Below are 22,862 nucleotides of genomic sequence, written 5' to 3'. Positions count from 1 at the left end.
GCTCTTTACCATGTGATCAGCCGTGTCCAATCACGGCTGATCACGATGTAAACAGGAAGAGCTGTTGATCGGCTCTTCCTCACTCGCGTCTGACAGACGCGAGTAGAGGAGAGCCGATCGGCGGCTCTCCTGACAGGGGGGGGGTTCGCGCTGATTGTTTATCAGCGCAGCCCCCCCCTCGGATCGCCACATGGACCACCAGGGAAGCCCACACTGGACCACCAGGGAAGGGCAAAAAAAAAATACGATTTGGTGATCAAATACGACCAAAAGAAAGCTCTATTTCTGGGGAAAAAAAGGACGCCAATTTTGTTTGGGTACAGTGTAGCACGACCGCGCAATTGCCATTCAAAGTGCCATTCGGATCGCCACACTGAACCACCAGGGAAGCCCACACTGGACCACCAGGGAAGGGCAAAAAAAAGGGGCAATAATTTTTTTTTAAAGTCAGTAAAAATAAATAAAAAAAAGGGCAGTAAAAAAAATGGGCACTGACTGGCAACATGGATCCATCAGTGCCACCCCACAGTGTTCATCAGTGCCACCCCACAGTGTTCATCAGTGCCACCCCACAGTGTTCATCAGTGCCACCCCACAGTGTCCATCAGTTGCCACCCCACAGTGCTCATCCATGCTCAGTGCCCAACTATCAGTGCCCATTTGTGCCACCCATAAGTACCCATCAGTGCCACCCATAAGTGCCGCCCATGAGTGCCCATCTGTGCCACCTATGAGTGCCCAGTGCCGCCCATGAGTGCCCATCAGTGCCGCCCATGAGTGCCCATCAGTGCCGCCTATGAGTGCCCATCAGTGCCGCCTATGAGTGCCCATCAGTGCCGCCTATGAGTGACCATCAGTGCCGCCTATGAGTGCCCATCAGTGCCGCCTATGAGTGCCGCATACCAGTGCCACCTCATCGGTGCCCATCAGGACTACCTGATCGATGTCCATCAGTGCCATCTCATCGGTGCCCATCAGTGCCGCCATATCAGTGCCCGTAATTGAAAGAGAAAACGTACTTATTTACAAAAAAAATAACAGAAAAAAAAATAAAAACACAATTTTCAGTCTTTTTTTAGTTGTTGCGCAAAAAAAAAAATGCAGAGGTGATCAAATACCACCAAAAGAAAGCTCTATTTGTGGGGAAAAAAGGACGCCGATTTCATTTGGATACAGTGTAGCACGACCGCGCAATTGCCATTCAAAGTGCGACAGCGCTGAAAGCTGAAAATTGGCTTGGGATGGAAGGTGCCTAAGTGCCCCCCGGTATGGAAGAGGTTAAGGAATTCCGCTATCACCCCGTTCAACAAAGCGGCACACTATTGCTAGTTAGTAGGACGCAATGTCTCATAAACATAATATATATTCTATATAATGTTACAGATCATTCATGGGAATAGAATGTAATGCTTTGTTTCCTTTCAGAATGTGTTATTTATTGTTGTGGTTGTGGTATTTATTATTTTCTTTTTTGTTCTATTGACCATTATAAACATGACATTATGGTGTTTTCCGTCTCGATAAGAATAATAATAATAATCACAATATAGAGCTTCTACTTTTCAAAAAAATGAACTCCGAAGCAAGCAAAAAAAATGACCCCTGCCACAGAGCCGGGAGAAGAAAGAGAAATCATTCCGGGGCTCGGTGTGATGTGTGCCAAGAAAAATGGACAATTGTTTTCATATTTCTCTGAATGTATTTCGGCGTTCTGATTTTAACAAGACGCTTTCTGCGTACCGGCGGGAATAGATGCGCCTCTAAATTTCAGTGGATTTTTATCTCCAAAAGCAACATTTTGGGGCTGATGAGCCTGAAAACTAGTACTGTAGGTAGCTGTACAGGGTGATCATCAAAGATGACATCTCAGAAGGTCGTCTTCTCAGAAGGTCGTCTTCTCAGAAGGTCGTCTTCTCGGAAGGTCGTCTTCTCGGAAGGTCGTCTTCTCGGAAGGTCGTCTTCTCAGAAGGTCGTCTTCTCGGAAGGTCTTCTTCTCGGAAGGTCGTCTTCTCGGAAGGTCGTTTTCTCGGAAGGTCGTCTTCTCGGAAGGTCTTCTTCTCGGAAGGTCTTCTTCTCAGAAGGTCGTCTTCTTGATATCTAGCCAAAGAAACCCCTACAAAAGTATCTAAAGAGGACTTTAAAGGTACCACACCAATGGTTAAAAAGTATAACAAACATTTAATTCAATCATATAAAGCAGGGGTCCTCAACCCCCAGACCGCGGACCGGTGCCAGTCTGTAGCCGTTAGGGGGCTGGGCTGCGTGCTTGGGCAGCATTCGAGCTAGCCAGCACTACCTGCACTTCCACCCTCCCACCACCAGATGGTGCTCCCCTTTTCCTAAGACCCCTAGAGGTAACAGGTGTTCCTTACACAAGGGAAGTGATAGATAAAACCCCCCGAACTGGAGGTAACAGGCTGTACACCACCCCCCAAAGCCCCCTAGAGGTAGCAAGCTGCACACAATCCCCAAAGCCCCCCTAGAGCTAACAGGCTGCACACAACCCCCTAAAGCCCCCCCTAGAGTTAACAAGCTGCACGCAATCCTCAAAGCCCCCCCCACTGAGGTAACAGGCTGCACACCACCCCCTGGAGGTACAAGGCTGCACACCACCCCCAAACCCCCCCCCCCCTCCCACAGGTAACAGGCTGCACACCACCCCCTGGAGGTAACAGGCTGCATACAACCCCCCAAACCCCCCGCCCTGGAGGTAACAGGCTGCACACCACCACAAGCCCCTCCCCCCCAGAGGTAACAGGCTGCACACCACCCCCTGGAGGTACCAGGCTGAAAACAACCCCCAAAGCCCCCCTTCCCAGAGGTAACAGGCTGCACACCACCCCCTGGAGGTAACAGGCTGCATACAACCCCCCTAAAACTGCCCACCCTGGAGGTAACAGGCTGCACACCACACCCTGGAGGTAACGGGCTGCATACAACCCCCTAAACCTCCCCGCCCTTGAGGTAACAGGCTGCACACAAGCCCCCAAAGCCCCCTGGAGGTAGCAAGCTGCACACAATCCCCAAAGCCCCCTAGAGCTAACAGGCTGCACACAACCCCTTAAAGCCCCCCCTAGAGTTAACAGGCTGCACGCAATCCTCAAAGCCCCCCCCCCCCCCAGAGGTAACAGGCTGCACACCACCCCCTGGAGGTACCAGGCTGCACACCACCCCCCAAAGCTCCCTCTTCCCGGAGGTAACAGGCAGCACACCACCCCCTGGAGGTAACAGGCTGCATCCAACCCCCCAAAGCCCCCCGGAGGTAGCAAGCTGCACACAATCCCCAAAGCCCCCCTAGAGCTAACAGGCTGCACACCCCCCCTAGAGTTAACAGGCTGCACGCAATCCTCAAAGCCCCCAGATGTAACAGGCTGCACACCACCCCCTGGAGGTACCAGGCTGCACACCACCCCCCAAAGCCCCCCCTTCCCGGAGGTAACAGGCTGCACACCACCCCCTGGAGATAACAGACTGCACACAACCCCCCCCCCCCCCCGCCCTGGGTTTGGTACCGCTAATGTAAAGAATAAAATTCTACCCATCAAACGGTTGCATATTTCAGCAGGGAAATCAGATTTGTTCTGGGAGTAGGTAGAATTTATGCACATTTTATTATGAGGGATTATCAGTTCCTTGCTTCCTTTTCTTTCTTCCTCCGCAGGCTTACCCAAAGTATGAGCACTTTATGAATCGCTTGGTGTCGGCAATAGATCCTCTTCTTGATGCTCCTCCAGTAGACACGGCGGCCATTACTCAGGGGTCACTACTGCAGAGGGTGAAGTCGCTTGGATCTCTACGACCTTTAATCAAAGCAGGTGAGTTCTACTCCATACTTCTGTAGGAATGTTTTTTATGTTTTTATTTTTCATAATAGTGGCCAAATAGAAACCACACATATCTGCGCTGTATAAAGTCCATTAACGGGACGTACTAATCTGCATATTGGGATGATTGGATTATTGGCTGCAATGCTCAGAACGCTCACTAGATGTCAGTGTACTATTTACACACATATATGGTAATGACTCTGTTGTTACTCAAAATATGTTATTCTTTCCTGCAGTGCCCGATACTATGTTTCAAAAAGCAGTTGCTAATGTTTAACTGGTCACTTGCTGATATATAAATATACATGCAGCTGTACAATAATAGTAATTATTTTTCTACATGGAGACTATGGGTGGAATATCATGGATACACATCCCATGTAATGCATTTGACCTGTTTCTGATACGGTAGGAATATGTGTATATTTAATTTTCTACATGGGGATAATGGGTGGATGATCATAGCTAAACATGCACAGGAACACAGTTGACCTGTTCCTGATAAGAATATGGGTATAATTATTTTTCTACATGGGGATGGGGGGATATCATGGCTAAACATGCCTAGGAGCATATTTAACCTATTTGATAAAAAAATGTGTATAATTATTTTTCAATGGGATGCAATACCGAATGCGGCCAGAGGTGGGGGAACGCCAGAGAGTGCCGAAAAGGCCCGAGGACACTTCAGCTTGTTTCCTGCGCCCCCGTACCTCAGGCCAAATGAGGTACTGCAGGCCAATGTTCGGCTTTTCTTGGCTCCTGCGGCCCCCCGTACCTCAGGCCAAATGAGGTACTGCAGGCCTATTTTCGGCTTTGCTTGACTTCTGTGCCCCGTACCTCAGGCCAAATGAGGTACTGCAGTCCAATATTCGGCTTTTCTTGGCTCCTGCGCCCCCCCCCGTACCTCAGGCCAAATAAGGGAACTGCAGGCCTATTTTCGGCTTTGCTTGGCTTCTGCGCCCCGTACCTCAGGCCAAATGAGGTACTGCAGGCCTACTTAGCTTGAATTCTGCTTGTCTTGCGAGTCAACACTCGCAAACCGAGTCAGAATTGGAAAAAAAAAAGTTGTTCGCAAATCAAAGCGCTCTCAAACCAAGTTACTCTTAGGCCCCATACACACGAGAGAATTTATCCGCGGATACGGTCCAGCGGACCGTTTCCACGGATAAATCCTCTCAAAGATTTCCGCAGATTTCTATGCGATGGAGTGTACACACCATCGCATTGAAATCCGCGCGGAAATCCTCTGGCGATGACGTGTCGCGCCGTCGCCGCGATTATGACGCGGCGACGGGCGCGACGCTGTCATATAAGGAATTCCACGCATGCGTCAAATCATTACGACGCGTGCGGGGAATCCCTTTGGACGGATGGATCCGGTGAGTCTGTACAGACGAGCGGATCCATCCGTTGGAATGGATTCCAGCAGATGGATTTGTTGTGCATGTCAGCAAATATTTATCTGCTGGAATCCATCCCAGAGGAGATTTCTCCGCGGAAACAGATCCGCTGGCGTGTACACACCATAGGATCTATCCGCTGAAACCCATTTGCTGGGATTTATCTGCGGATGGATTCTATCGTGTGTATGGGGCCTTAAACCGAGGTTCCATTGTATATCTATTACAGGTGTGTGCATTTTGTTATACTTTGTTTCTTTTTAATAAAAAGCGTCTCGCCAGATTTGCGCTTCTCTTTCCTACTATTTTTTATAGTCTATTTCAAATGACAGCTGGAAGAAGATGTGGAAAATAATGCCTGATATGATTGGTATACTGCCTATTGATTTTTCAGGCTTATAGTAGTTGTTTATCATGTTCAGAGAAAGCTTTTCAGAGGTAATATATTAAATGAATACCGATTTATTGGTAACCTTGACACTTCTCCTTCTTCTATCTTCACATGCCAGGAATTACACTGGGGAGTCAGTTTCCTAAGTATTACGAAGTTCTTACTGCGCCTATATCCAAGGTAACCAACTTCTTTTATTGCAGAAGTTTTCAAACAAGAAACTTGGGGCCAGATTCACAGAAGAAGTACGCCGGAGTATCTACTGATACTCCGTCGTAATTTTCAAATTTGCCGCGTCGTATCTTAATTTGTGATTCACAAACAAGATACGACGGCTTTTGGCTAAGATCCGACAGGCTTACACCTTCGTACGCCTTCGGATCTTAGGCTGCAATACTTCGGCCGCCGCTGGGTGGAGTTTGCATCGTTTTCCAGCGTCGGGTATGCAAATGAGCTTTTACGGCGATCCACAAAGGTTTTCGCGTTCGTTACGTCGTCGCTAGTCGTTTTTTCCTGTCGCAAAGTTATGGCTGCTTTAACATGGCTTAAATTTAGACGAGCCATGTTAAAGTATGGCCGTCGTTCCCGCGTCGAATTTCAAATTTTTTATTTTTTTTGCATAAGACGTCCAGGAATACGAAAGTACGTTACGCACGTCGCCGTTCAAAAAAATTACGTCACTTCGCGCAAAGCACTACGGGAATTTCAAAACGGAGCATGCGCAGTACTTCCGGCGCGGGAGCGCGCCTAATTTAAATGGTGCACGCCCTATTTGAATTAGGCGGGCTTGCGCCGGACGCCTTTACGTTACACCGCCGTACGTTTACACGCAAGTGCTTGGTGAATCAGGCACTTGCGCTGAAAACTTGCGGTGGTGTAACGTATCTACTATACGTTACGCCGCCGCACTTCTACGTGAATCTGGCCCTTGGTGTTTATAAGAAGATCACTTGTTTCATTGTAGTGTGATAGGAAGATAACCAATCGCCCGCTATGTATGCTGTACAAGAGTCTGAATGCAGTCATTACACTGACCACAGAGTCATCGTAGAGTTATTGTACATGAAGGTCACGGCAGAGAGACAATACGTAGAGTAACTGCGCTGAATACAATGAATATTTTATTTGGACCCCTATATTGGGACTTTTCTTTTATTAGATGTCAATGTCCATATTTGGGAATTGACTTTGCCAGTGGATGGGCGATGATGGGGCGTGATGGGGAACTGAAAGACTAGTTCCCTATTGGGTCCACTCTTCTTTTTAGTGGCAGCGCATTTTGATTGAAAAGCGGCTCTGGACCCGCCCACTTCCATGCATTTATGCAACTTGGGGCATCGAGACTTGTTTCCTGATGTGTTCAAGCATATACACTATGAGGTAGATTCACCTAGGACTTACGCCGAAGTATCTTCTTATACGCCGCGTAAGTCCATGGATGCGCCGTCGTATCTATGCGCCGTATTCTTTAAACCAGATACGCCTGAATTCTGGCTCCATCCAACCGACGTAAGTCTCCTACGCCGTCGTATCTTGGGTGCATATTTACGCTGGCCGATAGGGGCGCTTCCGTTGATTTATGCATTGAATATGTAAATGACCTAGATACGCCGATTCACAAACGTACTTGTGGCCGTCGCAGTAAGCTACGCAGTTTACGCAAGGCGTACGTCCGACGTAAAGTTATACCACCTAAAGCAGGGGTAAGTCATGTTAGGGTATGGACGTCATAACAGCCGTCGGATTTTACGTCGTTTACGTAAGTCGTACGTGAATGGGGCTGGGCGTAGGTTACGTTCACGTCGCACGCATTGAGCCGTCGGATCTTAGGGAGTATATGCGATGTGATTCTGAGCATGCGCGGTTCGTTCGGCCATTCATTTACATGGGTCACAGTTAATCTTAATACAACACGCCCACTACCTTCCAAATTTGAATTAGGTGGGCTTACGCCAGCCCATTTACGCAACGCCGCCATAACGTAGGGAGCAAGTGCTTTGTGAATACTGCTCTTGCCTCTCAGAGTTACGTCGGCGTAGCGCATATGAGATGCGCTACGCCCGCTCAACGATACGCCAAGCTACCTGAATCTAGCTCTATATTGTCAAAAGTATTGGGACGCCTACCTTTACACGTACAACAATGGCATCCCAGTCTTAGTCCGTAGGGTTCAATATTGAGTTGGCCCCGCCCTTTGCAGCTATAACAGCTTCAACTCTTCTGGGAAGGCCGTCCACAAGGTTTAGGAGTGTGTCTATGGGAATGTTTGACCGTTCTTCCAGAAGCGCATTTGTGAGGTCAGGCACTGATGTTGGACCAGAAGGCCTGGCTCACAGTCTCCACACTAATTCATCTCAAAGGTGTCCTATCGGGTGCAGGCCAGTCACGTTCCTCCACCCCAAACTCGCTCATCCATGTCTTTATGGACTTTGCTTTGTGCACTGGTCCAAATCATTTGGCGGAGGAGGAATTATGGTGTGGGGGTTGGTTTTCAGGGGTTGGGTTTGGCCCCTTAGTTCCAGTGAAGGGAACTCTTAAAGTGTCGGCATACCAAGACATTTTGGACAATTTCATGCTCCTAACTTTGTGGGAACAGTTTGGGGACGGCCCCTTCCTGTTCCAACATGACTGCCCACCAGAGCACAAAGCAAGGTCCATAAAGTCATGGAGGAGCGAGTTTGGGGTGGAAGAACCTGACTGACCTCTCCAGAGTCCTGACCTCAATCCAATAGAACACCTTTGGAATGAATTGGAGCGGAGACTGTGAGACAGGCCTTCTAATCCAACATCAGTGCCTGACCTTACAAATTCACTTTCTTAACCACTTAAGGACCGCACATGCACGTACAGGTACGTCCTGTGCTAGTACCCGGCCGTGGGTCGCGGCGCGCGCCCGTGACCCGGTCCAAAGCTCCGGGACCGCGGGACCCGCGGACCCGATCGCCGCTGGAGTCCCGCGATCGGTCCCCGGAGCTGAAGAACGGGGAGATCTGTGTGTAAACACAGCTTCCCCGTTCTTCACTGTGGCGGCGTCATCGATCGTGTGATCCCTTTTATAGGGATACACAATCGATGATGTCACACCTACAGCCACACCCCCCTACAGTTAGAAACACATATTAGGTCATACATAACCCCTTCAGCGCCCCCTTGTGGTTAACTCCCAAACTGCAATTGTCATTTTCACAGTAAACAATGCATTTTAAATGCATTTTTTGCTGTGAAAATGACAATGGTCCCAAAAATGTCTCAAAATTGTCTGAAGTGTCCGCCATAATGTCGCAGTCACGAAAAAAATTGCCGCCATTAGTAGTAAAAAAAAAATAATTAATCAAAATGCAATAAAACTATCCCCTATTTTGTAAACGCTATCATTTTTGCGCAAACCAACCGATAAACACTTATTGCGATATTTTTTTACCAAAAATAGGTATAAGAATACGTATCGGCCTAAACTGAGGAAAACATTTTTTTTTTATATATTTTTGGGGGATATTTATTATAGCAAAAAGTAAAAAATATTGCATTTTTTTCAAAATTGTCGCTCTATTTTTGTTTATAGCGCAAAAAATAAAAACCGCAGAGGTGATCAAATACCACCAAAAGAAAGCTCTATTTGTAGGGAAAAAAAGGACGCCGATTTTGTTTGGGAGCCACGTCGCACGACCGCGCAATTGTCTGTTAAAGCGACGCAGTGCCGAATCGCGAAACCTGGCCGGGTCCTTTAGCTGCCTAAAGGTCCGGGGCTTAAGTGGTTAAAGAATAGCCAAACATTCCCATAGACACACTCCTAAACCTTGCGGACGGCCTTCCCAGAAGAGTTGAAGCTCTTATAGCTGCAAAGGGCGGGGCCAACTCAATATTGAACCCTACGGACTATGACTGGGATGCCATTAAAGTTCATGTGCGTGTAAAGGCAGGTGTCCCAATACTTTTGGCTACATAGTGCACCATATAGAACTTCACACTCAGTTGTTTTATTTTACCAAATTGAGGAAGAAGAGAGACATTTTTTTTTTAATTTCCGCTGCAGTTCACTACCTGTCACCCTCTTCAAGGATGGACTAATTCCCCTACAGATATAGGAAATAACATGCAGGATGATGTGACTTGTATTTCAGATCCTGGATCAGTGGTTTGAATCTGAACCTTTGAAATGTACTCTCGCTACAGATGCAGTTATTGGTGCAATGGCAAGTCCATCTACACCTGGAAGTGGGTATGTCATCAGTTTTTGCATTGTTATAAGATCTACATTTCACCTCCTGCGTATTATTCTAGAATAGTATGTGGCTGATTCACACTCATACCTGTAGATTCCAGCAGTTCATTGAGGACTGTTCATTATCTTTCTACTGTACAATATTACTCACCGCGGGGGGGGGGCGATTCATTCACATTTGTACACATCGTTGGCCACAGCAGTCAGAATTATTTTTTAACTGTAGCACCCCCTTACCCCCTGAAGGCAGCTAGGGACCCCCAAGTGGCATTGGTGGATTGACAATTCACTTTAGGACTGGATTCTCAACTTTTTGAAAAGTTGACAAAGTTTGATATTTACCCATAAACCAAGGGAGAAGAGGAATATGTCACAAGATACCCCCCCCAAAAAAAAAAAAAAACACATGCATACTCTGAATCCTAATTAGTCATACAGAAAAGTTTTTAGCCAGATTGGCCCATCAGACTTCCTACTATGTCCAAGCTTGCACCTAGCTCTTCCCGAGACTCTACCAGTAGGCAAAAGTCACCCTTGGTACTCTAATCCTGGGTCAAACTTAACTTCCCCCGGATATTTCCTCCAGCCATGCTGTTCTAACCTTCCTTCTCCAAGCACATGTGTCCTCCCCAGACCTTCCTTCTCCAAGCACGTGTCTTGCCCAGGCCTTCTTTCTCCAAGCACATGTGTCCTCCCCAGACCTTCCTTCTCCAAGCACGTGTCTTGCCCAGGCCTTCTTTCTCCAAGCACATGTGTCCTCCCCAGACCTTCCTTCTCCAAGCACGTGTCTTGCCCAGGCCTTCTTTCTCCAAGCACATGTGTCCTCCCCAGACCTTCCTTCTCCAAGCACGTGTCTTGCCCAGACCTTCTTTCTCCAAGCACGTGTCCTCACAAAGCATTTCTTCTTGTAGCACATGTGTCCTCACAAAGCATTCCTTCTCGTAGCACATGTGTCTTCCCAAGACCCTCATTCTCCAAGCGCATACTATATGTCCTCCCCAGGCCTTCCTTCTCTAAGAACATGTATCCTCCCTAGGTCTTCCCTATCCAAGCACCTATGTCTACCGCAGATATTTATTTTACACAAACATGTATCCTCCCTAGGCCTACCCCATCCAAGCACCTGTGTCTTCCCCGGACCTTCCTTCTCCAAGCACATGGGTCCTCCCCAGGCCCATCTTCTCCACGCACATGTGTCCTCCCCAGGACTTCCTTCTCCAAACCTGTGTCCTCCCCAGTCCTTCCCTGTCCAAAAACATATGTCCTTCCCCAGGCCTTCCCTGTCTAAAAAACATGTGTCTTCCCCAGGACTTCCTTCACTAAGCACATGTGTCCTCCCCAGGCCTTCCCTGTACAAGCACATGTGTCCTCCCAGGATTTTCTCCCTAAAGCCCGTGCACTTTCCAGGCCTTTCTTGTCCAAGCAAATGTATACATTAGGCCTTCCTTCTCCAATCATGTGTGTCCACCCTAGGATTTCCTTCTCTAATCAAGTGTCCTCCCTAGGACTTCCTTCTGTAAACGTATGTATGCTCGCAGTGCACCCCGTCTCGGATCGGCCCTGTAGGCTCCATAGGTCTTCCTTGTTCAAGCACACGTGTCGTCCCCAAACCATGCTTTTCCAAGCACATACTATCTGTCCTCCCCAAACACTCCTTCTCCAACCACATGTGTCTTCCCCAGGCTTTCCTTCTCCTGGTATGTAACCTCCCCAGGCCTTCCCTGGCCAAGCAAATTTGTCCTCTCCATGACTTCCTTCTCTGAGCACATGTGTCCTCCCTAGGCTTTCATTCTCCAAGTTCATTTCTTCTCCCTTCCCTCTCCAAGTCTGTGTCTTTCGCAGACCTTTCTTTTCCAAGAATGAGCCCTCCCAAGGCTGGTCTTTTCCAAGCAAATGTGTCCTTCCTAGGATTCCCTTCACTAAGCACATATGTCCTCCCTAGACCTTCCCTGTCCAAGCAGCACATGTGTCCTCCCTAGACCTTCTCTGTCCAAGCACATGTGTCCTCCCTAGACCTTCCCTGTCCAAGCACATGTCCTTCCTAGGCCTTCTTTGTCAAGAACATGTGTCCTTCCTAGGCCTTCCCTGTCCAAGCATATGTGTCCTTCCTAGGCCCTCCCTGTCCAAGCATATGTGTCCTCCCCAGGCCTTTTTCTCCAAGCACGTGTCCTCCCTGGGCCTTCCCTGTCCAAGCACATGTCACCTCCCCAAGTCTTCCTTCTCCAAACACATGTGTCTTTTCCAAACTTGCCTTCTCCAACCACATGTGTCCTCACAAGGCCTTTTTTCTCCAAACACATGTCCTCCCCAGGCCTTCCTTCTCCAAGCACATGTGTTCTCCCCAGGCCTTCCTTTTCCAAGCACATGTGTCCTCCCCAGGCCTTCCTTTTCCAAGCACATGTGTCCTCCCCAGGCCTTCCTTTTCCAAGCACATGTGTCCTCCCCAGGCCTTCCTTCTCCAAGCACATGTGTCCTCCCCAGGCCTTTCTTCTCCAAACACGTGTCCTCCCCAGGCCTTCCTTCTCCAAGCACATATGTCCTCCCCAGGCCTTTCTTCTCCAAACACATGTGTCCTCCCCAGGCCTTCCTTCACCAAGCACATGTGTCCTCCCCAGGCCTTCCTTTTCCAAGCACATGTGTCCTCCCCAGGCCTTCCTTCTCCAAGCACATGTGTCCTCCCCAGGCCTTTCTTCTCCAAACACATGTGTCCTCCCCAGGCCTTTCTTCTCCAAACACATGTGTCCTCCCCAGGCCTTCCTTCTCCAAACACATGTGTCCTCCCCAGGCCTTCCTTCTTCAAGCACAGGTGTCCTCTCAGGCCTTCCTTCTCCAAGCACATGTGTCCTCACCAGGCCATCCTTTACAAGCACATGTGTCCTCCCCAGGCCTTTCTTCTCCATGCACATGTGTTCTTCCCAGAATTTCCTTCTCCAAGCATATATCCTCCCCTTGCAACAGGCTTAGGAGAGCAGAGATATTCCTAACTCAGTCTATTAGATCTTCTTACACCATTGCCAGGGACACTCCCCAGCATCAATAACCTGAAATTAGTTGAAAACCTACAGACTAAACTTTAAATTAAGGTCTAAGCTGACTATGGCCCATCAGCACTAAATGTATTATAGGGACACTCCTGCCTAGGGCAGGATCCATACAAAAGTTTTAGTGTGAAGCCATAAGCTGCTTTGTTTATAGTGATTCTCATTTACAGATGGGTTTGTGCTTTACTTTGCATTTGTATTGTGTATACCGGTAGTTTCAAAATTATACAGGTGTTATCAAAATAAATACAAGAGAAGAAAACAATAGAAAGGGTTTGATGAGATAAAAATGTTCTGGAAAGACTTCTGCAGCTTGTTCTTCCTCTATGACAGGTATGTTTTATTACATCACGTCATGGGAGAACTAGAGGGGAGGAAAGGCTCGTGGGGTTACGTAGAAGGAGGAATGGGCATGGTGTCCAATGCAATTGCCAAAGCAGCGACAGAAGCAGGAGCTGAGATTTACACAGAGAAGGTACGTGGAGCCAATCTTCTACCACTAATGCAAAGACACAGGATTTTTTTTTATTAAAGACCTTTACGCCCATTTTTATGATGTATTGTTGGAAGGCAACATGGTCCAATGTTATATTTCTGGAGCTTTTACATATCTGTTTCCTATTCCCAAAGATCAATTAGGCTGATACTTGCACTTCCATAGTTTTAAAGGATGAGGATATTCTCACTCCCTGGAAGAGAGGCATAATATGGCCCCCCAAGTTGGAATATAACCAATTAAGCCTCTAACTTTGCATGGCAATACCGGCTCCGATCTGTCTATGAGAATTCTTGATTAACCACTCTGCAGGTAAAGCTTCAAAGAGAGCTGTGGCTGCCCAGATAATTGATGACAAAGATCAAAGACCAACAAGCTTCTGAAGATGATATGGGCAATACTGCCCCCAGAGGCCAATTACGGCAGGACGGTCAGTAATATAATCTGTTGAGGAGGAATGCCCCAGGAACACTCTGATTCGTCCAAAACCGAGTTGGGCTGGCAATGGGAGAGGGTTTGGATGAGGTATGACTGAGGTTTTTAAAAAGGGCTGTTTCAATCAAAGAGCTCTCTTTTTAACATCTGGAGACCAGCCAACGAGTCTATTATAGAGGATGTGATAAGTATCTTTGATGTTTTATTGTTGTTATATATTGTAGATATCTGCTGTTTAGTATATTCCTATTTTCTTGGGAAATAAATGTAACATTGTTTACTAAGCAGATGTGTTTGTTCTATCATTGTGCTTATCAGACTCTTATAAACAAGCTAATTATAGGGATAGACAAGTTAATACATGTATGCAATAGTTATAGGTTATATTAGATTGTATATTTTTTGCATAATTACTTCATGTATGAAACAGATCTTTATCTGTTCTCACTATTCTCCCCTGTCCTCCCCCATATAGCCGTTTTATCAATATGGAAACACAGAGATACAATCACTCTTCCCAAGTCTGCTGTTTTCCGTAGTGATAATTCTACTCAAATAATATTAGATGGCAATCTGTCCGCAGGTCTGAGATACAACTACCGGAAAATGCATTATTTGCTCCAACCATGTCAGCCTGTAGAAGACGAAGGCTTTACTAAGATGGTATATGGTCCCGAAGAGGATAGCTTTCTATGTCTTCTTCATTGTGTTTTAGGGCCTGTGGAAAAGAGGGGACAACTTTTTACATATGGTGGCAATGCCCCAAAGTGAGACATTTTTGGAAGTTTTATCATTTTATTTATTCCCTCACTCAAGTCAATCTGAGCAAATCCCCAAAACAAGGGTTACTATACAGCCAGGTGGAAAAGGCCCCAAAACACTTGAGAAGATTGATAATTGTTTATCTTTGTAGTGGAGGAAATTACCATTAGCTAGGTCCTGGAGGACCGCTATCATGTCTTTTGACCTACTAAAGTCTAAGCTGTCCTGGATCATGATTAATGAGCATCCTTCAGCCATATTAAATGATAAACAAAATAGCTTGAGCTATTTTGTAGACTTGTGCACAACGGAAACATTTGTTTAGTTCAGTTTCTTTTCGGTCCTGTTGATTCGTAATCATTTGTAATTTTGCTAATCGGGATTTTCGTGTTAGGAATAATTTGTATTTTCGTAAGCGATATTTTCCGTTGAATCGGATTGACTCTTATTAATTTAAGCTTAATTTTTAGTTGTTTTTTAAATCGTACTTTCGGTAGAGTACATTGTGGTTTGTGGATTTGTAATTTTCCGTGTCTCTGACTCTGTCACAATGGCGCTGCCTAACGTGCTTCGAATGGATTTGTACTTTTCTAAATACATTGCGGTTATTTGTAACGATTTGAAATCTCGTGTTTTTACTTTCGTTTTTGACATGCGGCTATAGCCTCCACCCCTGTACACCATTTTGAGAGGAAGTTCAGCACAGTGAGGGAGGAGCAGAGAGCAGAGCAGAGAGTGTTATTGTTGGATGTGTGTAAGCTCACTAGGGAAAAAAAAAAAACAATTCAAATTAACGCAACAACGAATAATGCCGAATGCATTCGGGCATTCGCTATTTGCGGACTGCTGGGCTCTGATGAAGAGGTCCTTGTTGCCTCGAAATGCGTAAGCCGGCAGTGACACACCTCTATCCCCCCTATTCTGGAGTTTCGTTCGAGGGGTATCTACTACATCGTTGTTGACAAGCCTACTTTGTTATCTCCATTGTGAGTAGTTTTCCATTTTTATACAATTTTATTAAACTGTCAACGGTAACACACTAGGCTGGTGCGCCTTTCTTTCTCTTCTTGTTTCGATTTGGATATACTGTATATACTCGCGTATAAGCCGGGTTTTTTAGCCCATTTTTTTGTGCTGAAAATGCCCCCCTCGGCTTATACTCGAGTCACCGTTTTGCACCTGATCTCCAGGACTTTGGGGACCCCGTACCGGCCGGCCGTAGGTCCCCTGGACCCCAAACTTGGCACACATGTAGCCCCACTCCTCTACAAGTGTGCAAAGTTTGTTATCCAGGGGACCTACGGCTGGGGAGCACCGATTTTTCAAATCCGGGCACCCCTTCCATGGACTCCCATGTTAAATGGTAATTTCTCCGGGTAACTTTGGGGTCGTAGGTCCCCTGGACCCGGAACTTGGCACACGTGTAGTCTCATGTCTCCTCTACAAGTGTGCAACGTTTGTTATCTAGGGGACCTACGGCTGGGGAGCACTGATTTTTCAAACCAGACACCCCTTCCATAGACTCCCATGTTAAACGTCAGTCTAGTCATGGGCACAGTGAGGCATGGTCACAGTGAGGCATGGTCACAGTGAGGCATGGGCAGGGTGAGGCATGGACACAGTGAGGCATGGACACAGTGAGGCATGGGCACAGTGAGGCATGCACATGGACACAGTGAGGCAAAGTAAGGCACAGTGAGGCATGGGCACAGTGAGGCATGCACATGGACACAGTGAGGCAAAGTAAGGCACAGTGAGGCATGCACATGGGCACAGTGAGGCATGCAGATGGACACCCTAGGCTTGTACTCGAGTCAATACGTTTTCCCATTTTTTTGTGGTAAAATTAGGTGCCTCGGCTTATATTCGGGTCGGCTTATACTCGAGTATATACGGTAATTTATTTCGGATTCGGTTTTATTCGTAAATGCTTTGTTCCGGAATTCGAATGCTTCCAAACGTTCCGAAACGAATTGCACAAGCCCACTATTTTACAAGGAAGAATGGGCAAAAATGTCCTCTCTAGATGTGCAAAGCTGGTAGGCCCCGTACACACGACCAGTTTTCTCGGCAAAATTCAGCCAGAAACTCGATGGGAGACGTATTCTGCCGAGAAAACCGGTCGTGTGTAACTTTTGGCCGAGGAAACCGACGAGGATCTTGTCGGGCCAAAAAGAGAACATGTTCTCTATTTCCTCGTTAGTCAATGGGAAAAGTTGGCTCGCCGAGATCCTCGGCGGCTTCACAAGGAACTCGACGAGCAAAACGATGTGTTTTGCCCGTCAAGTTTCTCGGACGTGTGTACGGGGCTTTAGAGACACCCCCAAAAAGATTTATAGCTGTAATTGCAGAGAAAGGCGGTTCCACAAAGTATTGACTCCGGGGGGCGCCATACAAATGTACCCCCCACACTTTTCACAGATTTATTTGTAAATAACATTGGAAAACCATTTATCATTTTCCTTCCACTTCACAATTATGAGCCACTTTGTGTTGGTCCATCACATAAAATCCCAATAAAATAAAATACATTTAAGTTTTTGGTTGTAACCTTGTAAAATTTCAAGGGGCTGTAGATATTAACATAATTTTAAACTCGATACCCACGAGGATGCTGAGATTTTATGTTGATTTGACCTACAGTCATCCCACTCTGTATTTATAACGTATTTGTGAAAATGAATTGCCATTATACCCAAGTTATTTTACTGTACTTCGTTATCTGTAACTTTTTTCTTTGACATCTCTGAATAAAAACAATGGAACCAGAAGGTAAAGGCTTTTCAATGACTCCATGAACTTTCTATCTTTGGAAGGTCGTAGAGAAGATCTTGGTGGATAACAATGGAAAAGCTTATGGTGTTGTTCTCCAAGATGGGACAGAAGTGCACAGCAGGTTGGTCCTGTCCAATGCCTCACCTCATCACACATTTTTATCCCTCACTCCACAGGTAAGTACCCTTGAAATATATTTGGGATTTTTCTTTCTATTCTTCTTCTATTCTTTACATGCAATCTTTGACTTTTTTTCTCTAGCTTAGCTAAGCCCATCCCTATTGGTCCTTTAAAGCAGGCATCTCCAAACTTTTTAACCACTTCCCACCTGGCCACTGTACATATACGTCCGGGTGGGCGCTCTCTCCTTCTGAGTGGATGTTCGGGAACGTCCCTCAGAAGGAGGGGGATCGCGCTCGTGCGTGACTGCGCAGCGGCGCGATCCAGATGCACTCGTGTCACCCGGACACTGCGCATCTCAGAGCGGCCGGAGGGCTCTGTGATTGGCCCTCCTGATCACATGATGGCGGTGTCCAATCACAGCCGTCATGTGATGTAAATACAGAGCCGGTTGCTAGGCGATCGGCTCTCCTCTCCTCACACAGAAGTTGTCGGTGAGGAGAGGAGAGCGGATCTCTGTATTTTGTAAATTTGAAAATTCAGAATTTTGTAAATTTGTGAATTTTGTAAATTTGTGAATTCGAAAATTCAGAATTTCGGAAATTCGAAAATTCAGAATTTCGGAAATTCGAAAATTCAGAATTTCGGAAATTCGAAAAATTCTGAATTTCGGAAAATTCGAAAAATTCTGAATTTCGGAAATTCGAAAAATTCAGAATTTCGGAAATTCGAAAAATTCTGAATTTCGGAAATTCGAAAAATTCTGAATTTCGGAAATTCGAAAATTCGTAAATTTGGAAATTCGAAAATTTGTAAATTTGGAAATTCAGTAATCCAAATTTCCCGATTTTGGAATTTGTAAATTTTCAAATTTAGAATATTGGAATTTGGAATGTTTTCATTTCTGATATTCTAATCTCCGATTTTCGAATTTCGAATTTCCGAAATGTAGATTTTCGAAAATTCGGAAATCTGAAAATTTGGAAATTGAAAAATTCAGAAATTCGAAAATATCGGAATTAACAAATTTGTCAAAATTTGGTAAAAAATGTATTCGGAACTAAACAAATTGCAGATGTCTGACACCAATCTTTGCTCTGAGGCCTCGTACACACGACCGAACATGTCGTTTCCGCGGACATGTTCGGTCGTGTGTAGGGCCGACCGGACAATTTTCCGGCCGACCGGACAGGTTTCCAGCGGACAAATGTTTCTTAGCATGCTAAGAAACATGTCCGCTGGAACCATGTCCGCCGGACATGTCCTATGGTCAGTATGACTCATTGGACATGTCCGCTGGCCCGAGAACCCGCGCATGGCGTCAAAGTGATTCGACGCATGCGTGGAAGCATTAAACTTCCGGGTTCGCGCACGTCGCCGCGTCATCGTCGCCGCCACGTCACCGCGTCGTAACCGCGTCGTCACCCCGTCGTCTGTCCGCGGGAAATTTGGTCTGATGGTGTGTACAGCCATCAGACCGAATGATCCCAGCGGACATGTCCGGTGAAAACGGTCCGCGGACCGTTTTCATCGGACAGGTCCGCTCGTCTGTACGAGGCCTAATGACACTGTCCACTCCCCTTCCGATTTACACTCAAGTGTATTTGTGCTCTGGGGTGCCCTCCCTAATGCGCACACCAATGGCTGCTTCTCTCGGTGACATTAAGTGTCATATTATTATTTACGGCGATATTGCCGGTTCTGAATTTTGCATGCAGCAGGTTTCTCTCCCAGCTTTTTGTTTGTTTCTATTGCCTCGGGCTTCTTGATAATGATGATGTTAGTCTCCTGGTAAGAATAATGAGAACATTATCAGTTATAGAAACATTGTCCTCATACGTCGGCTCAGAGACAAATGACAATCCCGGCAGCCGGGCTTCCGACAGTCCTCTGCAAGAATGCGGCCCAACCGGCCGAGCGCCGCCATCTTTATTCATAACACCGATTAGACCGCGTCCTCCCGTCACTCACACTCCGCAATAGTCACATTCACCCCGAGATAGCAGCACAGGTGATTTTTATTATTATTATTTTGTTATTTCCTGGATGAAAGACGATATCCTTTTCTTTTTTTAAGGAGCAATTGCCGGAGGAGTTTCTAACAAGCGTCTCGCAGCTTGACGCCAAATCCCCAGTTACCAAAATAAATGGTAGGTTTGCTAGACTCAATTACAGCAATTAGCTTAATGAAAGAAAATATATTTACATTTTAGTTAATGACCCAATCAGAGACATGGGGATAATGCCGCCGGAGACTCCGGGGAAAGCAAATCCATTCATAATAATAATAATAATGGAAATATTTTGGCTGCCGTGCGACTCCCCAATACAGGTATGTTTTTTAACCTATGATTAAGCACTAATTTATAGTGCAAAACGCGTCAGTTATTTTACTCCCATGTAGTGGGCTGTGACTTGTAGTGCATTTTTCCTTTTTTAAATAAAGACAACCATCAAGGTTTTTTGGAGTGCGGTTGTCCATATTTTCTTTTTCCATTTGATGTTTTTTAACCACTTCAGCCCCGGAAGAATTGGCTGCCCAATGACCGGGCCGTTTTTTTTGCGATTCGGCACTGCGTCGCTTTAACCACTTAAGACTCGGACCAATATGCAGGTTAAGGACCTTGCCCCTTGTTTGCGATTCGGCGCTGCGTCGCTTTAACTGACAAATGCCCGGTCGTGCGACGTGGCTCCCAAACAAAATTGACGTCCTTTTTTTCCCACAAATAGAGCTTTCTTTTGGTGGTATTTGATCACCTCTGTGGTTTTTAGTTTTTGCGCTATAAACAAAAAAAAGCTTTTTACTATAATAAATATCCCCAAAAAATATATAATTTTTTTTTTCCTCTGTTCAGGCCGATACGTATTCTTCTACCTATTTTTAAGTAATAAAAATCGCAATAAGCGACTATTGATTGGTTTGCACAAAAGTTATAGCGTCTACAAAATAGGGGATAGATTTATGGCTTTTTTTTTTACTAGTAATGGCCGCGATCAGTGATTTTTATCGTGACTGCGACATTATGGCGGACACATCTGACACTTTTGACGCTATTTTGGGACCATTCACATTTATACAGCGATCGGTGCTATAAAAATGCACTGTTCACTGTATAAATGTGACTGGCAGGGAAAGGGTTAACCACTAGTGGGGGCGAGGAAGGGGTTAAGTGTGCCCTAGGGAGTTATTCTAACTGTGTGGGGGCATGGCTACGAGTGACACGACACTGATCACTGCTTCCGATTACAGGGAGCAGACGATCAGTGTCCTGTCACTAGGCAGAACAGGGAGATGCCTTGTTTACACAGGCACCCCCCTGTTCTGCAACTCCGTGACAGGATCGCGGGACACCGGCCGACATAGTGTCCTCAGGCATCGCTGGCATGGTCACTGAGCGCGCGGCAGAGGGGGGGGCGCGCGCCCACATGGCGGCAAATTTAAAGGGACGTACGTGTGCGCCCATTTGCCTGTCCGTGCCATTCTGCCGACGTAAAATGGATCCGAGTTTGCCAATTTCCTAAACAATTGGGCTAACCAAAGCAAGCAAATACCGCGTGACATAAAAAATGGCAACACCCACCATTTTATTCTATAGGGTCTCTGCTAAATATATGTGTATATCCGTCGCGCACAGCCACGCCTCCTGGCCCCCGCATTGGACCACTGTACTGTCTATCATATGAGCAGGGGCAGGAGGCGTTTTGATGCATATTGCTCATTTTCTGTTAATCCAATAAACTTCTTTTCACTACTGAAATATTACTGTGTCCTTCGGTTATTTGATAGATCAAAATTAAATTGCTGATCCAAACACCCAAATATTTATAAATGATAATCTTGGAAATTGTCAGGGGTTCCTAAACTTTTGCATACGACTGTAGCTTGGTTATATGGTTGTGGTTCACTTGTATCTTCGTGTTTGCTTTGTTTTCTTTTTTCGTTGGCGTTTGGATGTCTTCTGTTTTACTATTAAGAAACTTACCTTACTGGGGTAGATTCAGATAGATTAGCGGATCTTTAGATCCGCGTAATCTATCTGATTTACGATCCGCCGGCGCAAGTTTGAGAGGCTAGTGCTGTATTCAGAAAGCACTTACCTCAAAACTTGCGGCGGCGTATCGTAAATCCCCCGGCGGAATTCAAATTCCGCGGCTAGGGGGAGTGTAGTATTTAAATCAGGCGCGTCCCCGCGCCGATCGCAAATTTTCCCGGCGTGCATTGCTCATTGGTTTCGTCGTGAACGTAAATTACGTCCATCCGTATTTGCGACCGACTTACGCAAACGACGTAAAAATTCAAAACTTGACGCGGGAACGACGGCCATACTTAACATAGGATACGCCGCCTATAGCAGGGGTAACTATCTGCCGGAAAAAGCTGAACGCAAACCACGTAAAAAAAAAGCGACGGGCGGTCGTTCGTTTCTTTAAATCGGCGGATCTCCTCATTTGCATATTTGTCGCATATACAAACGGAAGCGCCACCTAGCTGCCAGCAGGAGATTGCAGCCTAAGATCCGACGGTGTAAGTCACTTACACCTGTCGGATCTTAGAGAGATCTATGCGGAACCTGATTCTATGAATCAGCCGCATAGATCCGACCTTCGGATCTCAGAGATACGATGGCGTATCAGGAGATATGTCGTCGTATCTCTATCTGAATCTGCCCCACTATATATAGTCTGGTTTCAGTTTGCTAGTATAGCCACAAAGATCTGACCATCTCTGTTGCTGGTTCCTGATAGACGGGTTCTCTTTAAAAAGACTGGAACTGAGCTTCCATACAGGCAATGAAAATCCCCATACCAATGGAAATATCCGTGTATTATACTATAATGATCATACGCTGGCTATTTGTTGTAACCCATCGCCTGGGATGCAGCAAAGTCTCTCCACCAGGAGAACCGGTTCCTATATAAACACATTCCCAATTTATATTCGCGTTCAGCGCGTCTGAATAGAGCAATCATCCGCACATATTGTGGTTTGTGTGGGAAATAGACAAATATGCGGAGTGATGAAGCCATCTTCAAATATGCTGATTTTTTTTCTCATTAAATGTATTCCCTCGCACTATTAAAATGCAATCATCACATTGTTTGGATCTAAATGCCGAACGAGCCGTAAAAGTCATCGGGTAAGCGGTTCTGAGGAGCCTCTCTGGTGTGTGAAACTGAAAAAGGATTCCAGATGAGACGCGCTCTCAACCTTTTTAATGCAGAGGAACTCTTTAAAAAAAATACTTGGTCCCAGGAAACTCCTGAGAATAATGTCTGAGATACTCAATGGTAGGAATGGGGGTTAGGGGGTAAGGCTCCATTCACACCTTGGCGACAAAACGCCCGACGCTCGATACGCTGGAGGGGCGAATTTCCATTGCCGTCTATGA

At 46.1% G+C, this 22,862-nt stretch overlaps 1 protein-coding gene across 2 annotated transcripts in view; it reads left to right on the top strand.

The window, feature by feature from the left end:
• PYROXD2 (pyridine nucleotide-disulphide oxidoreductase domain 2) overlaps positions 1 to 22,862 on the top strand; it is a 93,299-nt gene that overhangs the window by 42,037 nt on the left and 28,400 nt on the right. For both annotated transcript variants that reach the window (XM_040361283.1, XM_040361282.1), the window contains exons 6-11: positions 3,662 to 3,815; positions 5,740 to 5,801; positions 9,743 to 9,840; positions 13,218 to 13,359; positions 17,394 to 17,528; positions 19,550 to 19,622. In XM_040361283.1, coding sequence (XP_040217217.1) covers positions 3,662 to 3,815; positions 5,740 to 5,801; positions 9,743 to 9,840; positions 13,218 to 13,359; positions 17,394 to 17,528; positions 19,550 to 19,622 — 664 coding nt within the window. The remainder of the gene's footprint in view (positions 1 to 3,661; positions 3,816 to 5,739; positions 5,802 to 9,742; positions 9,841 to 13,217; positions 13,360 to 17,393; positions 17,529 to 19,549; positions 19,623 to 22,862) is intronic.

Source organism: Rana temporaria, chromosome 8, assembly GCF_905171775.1.
Source record: "Rana temporaria chromosome 8, aRanTem1.1, whole genome shotgun sequence".
Lineage (NCBI taxonomy): Eukaryota > Metazoa > Chordata > Amphibia > Anura > Ranidae > Rana > Rana temporaria.
Note: the sequence above shows the minus strand (reverse complement) of the source record. Positions and strands in the feature narration are given on the sequence as shown.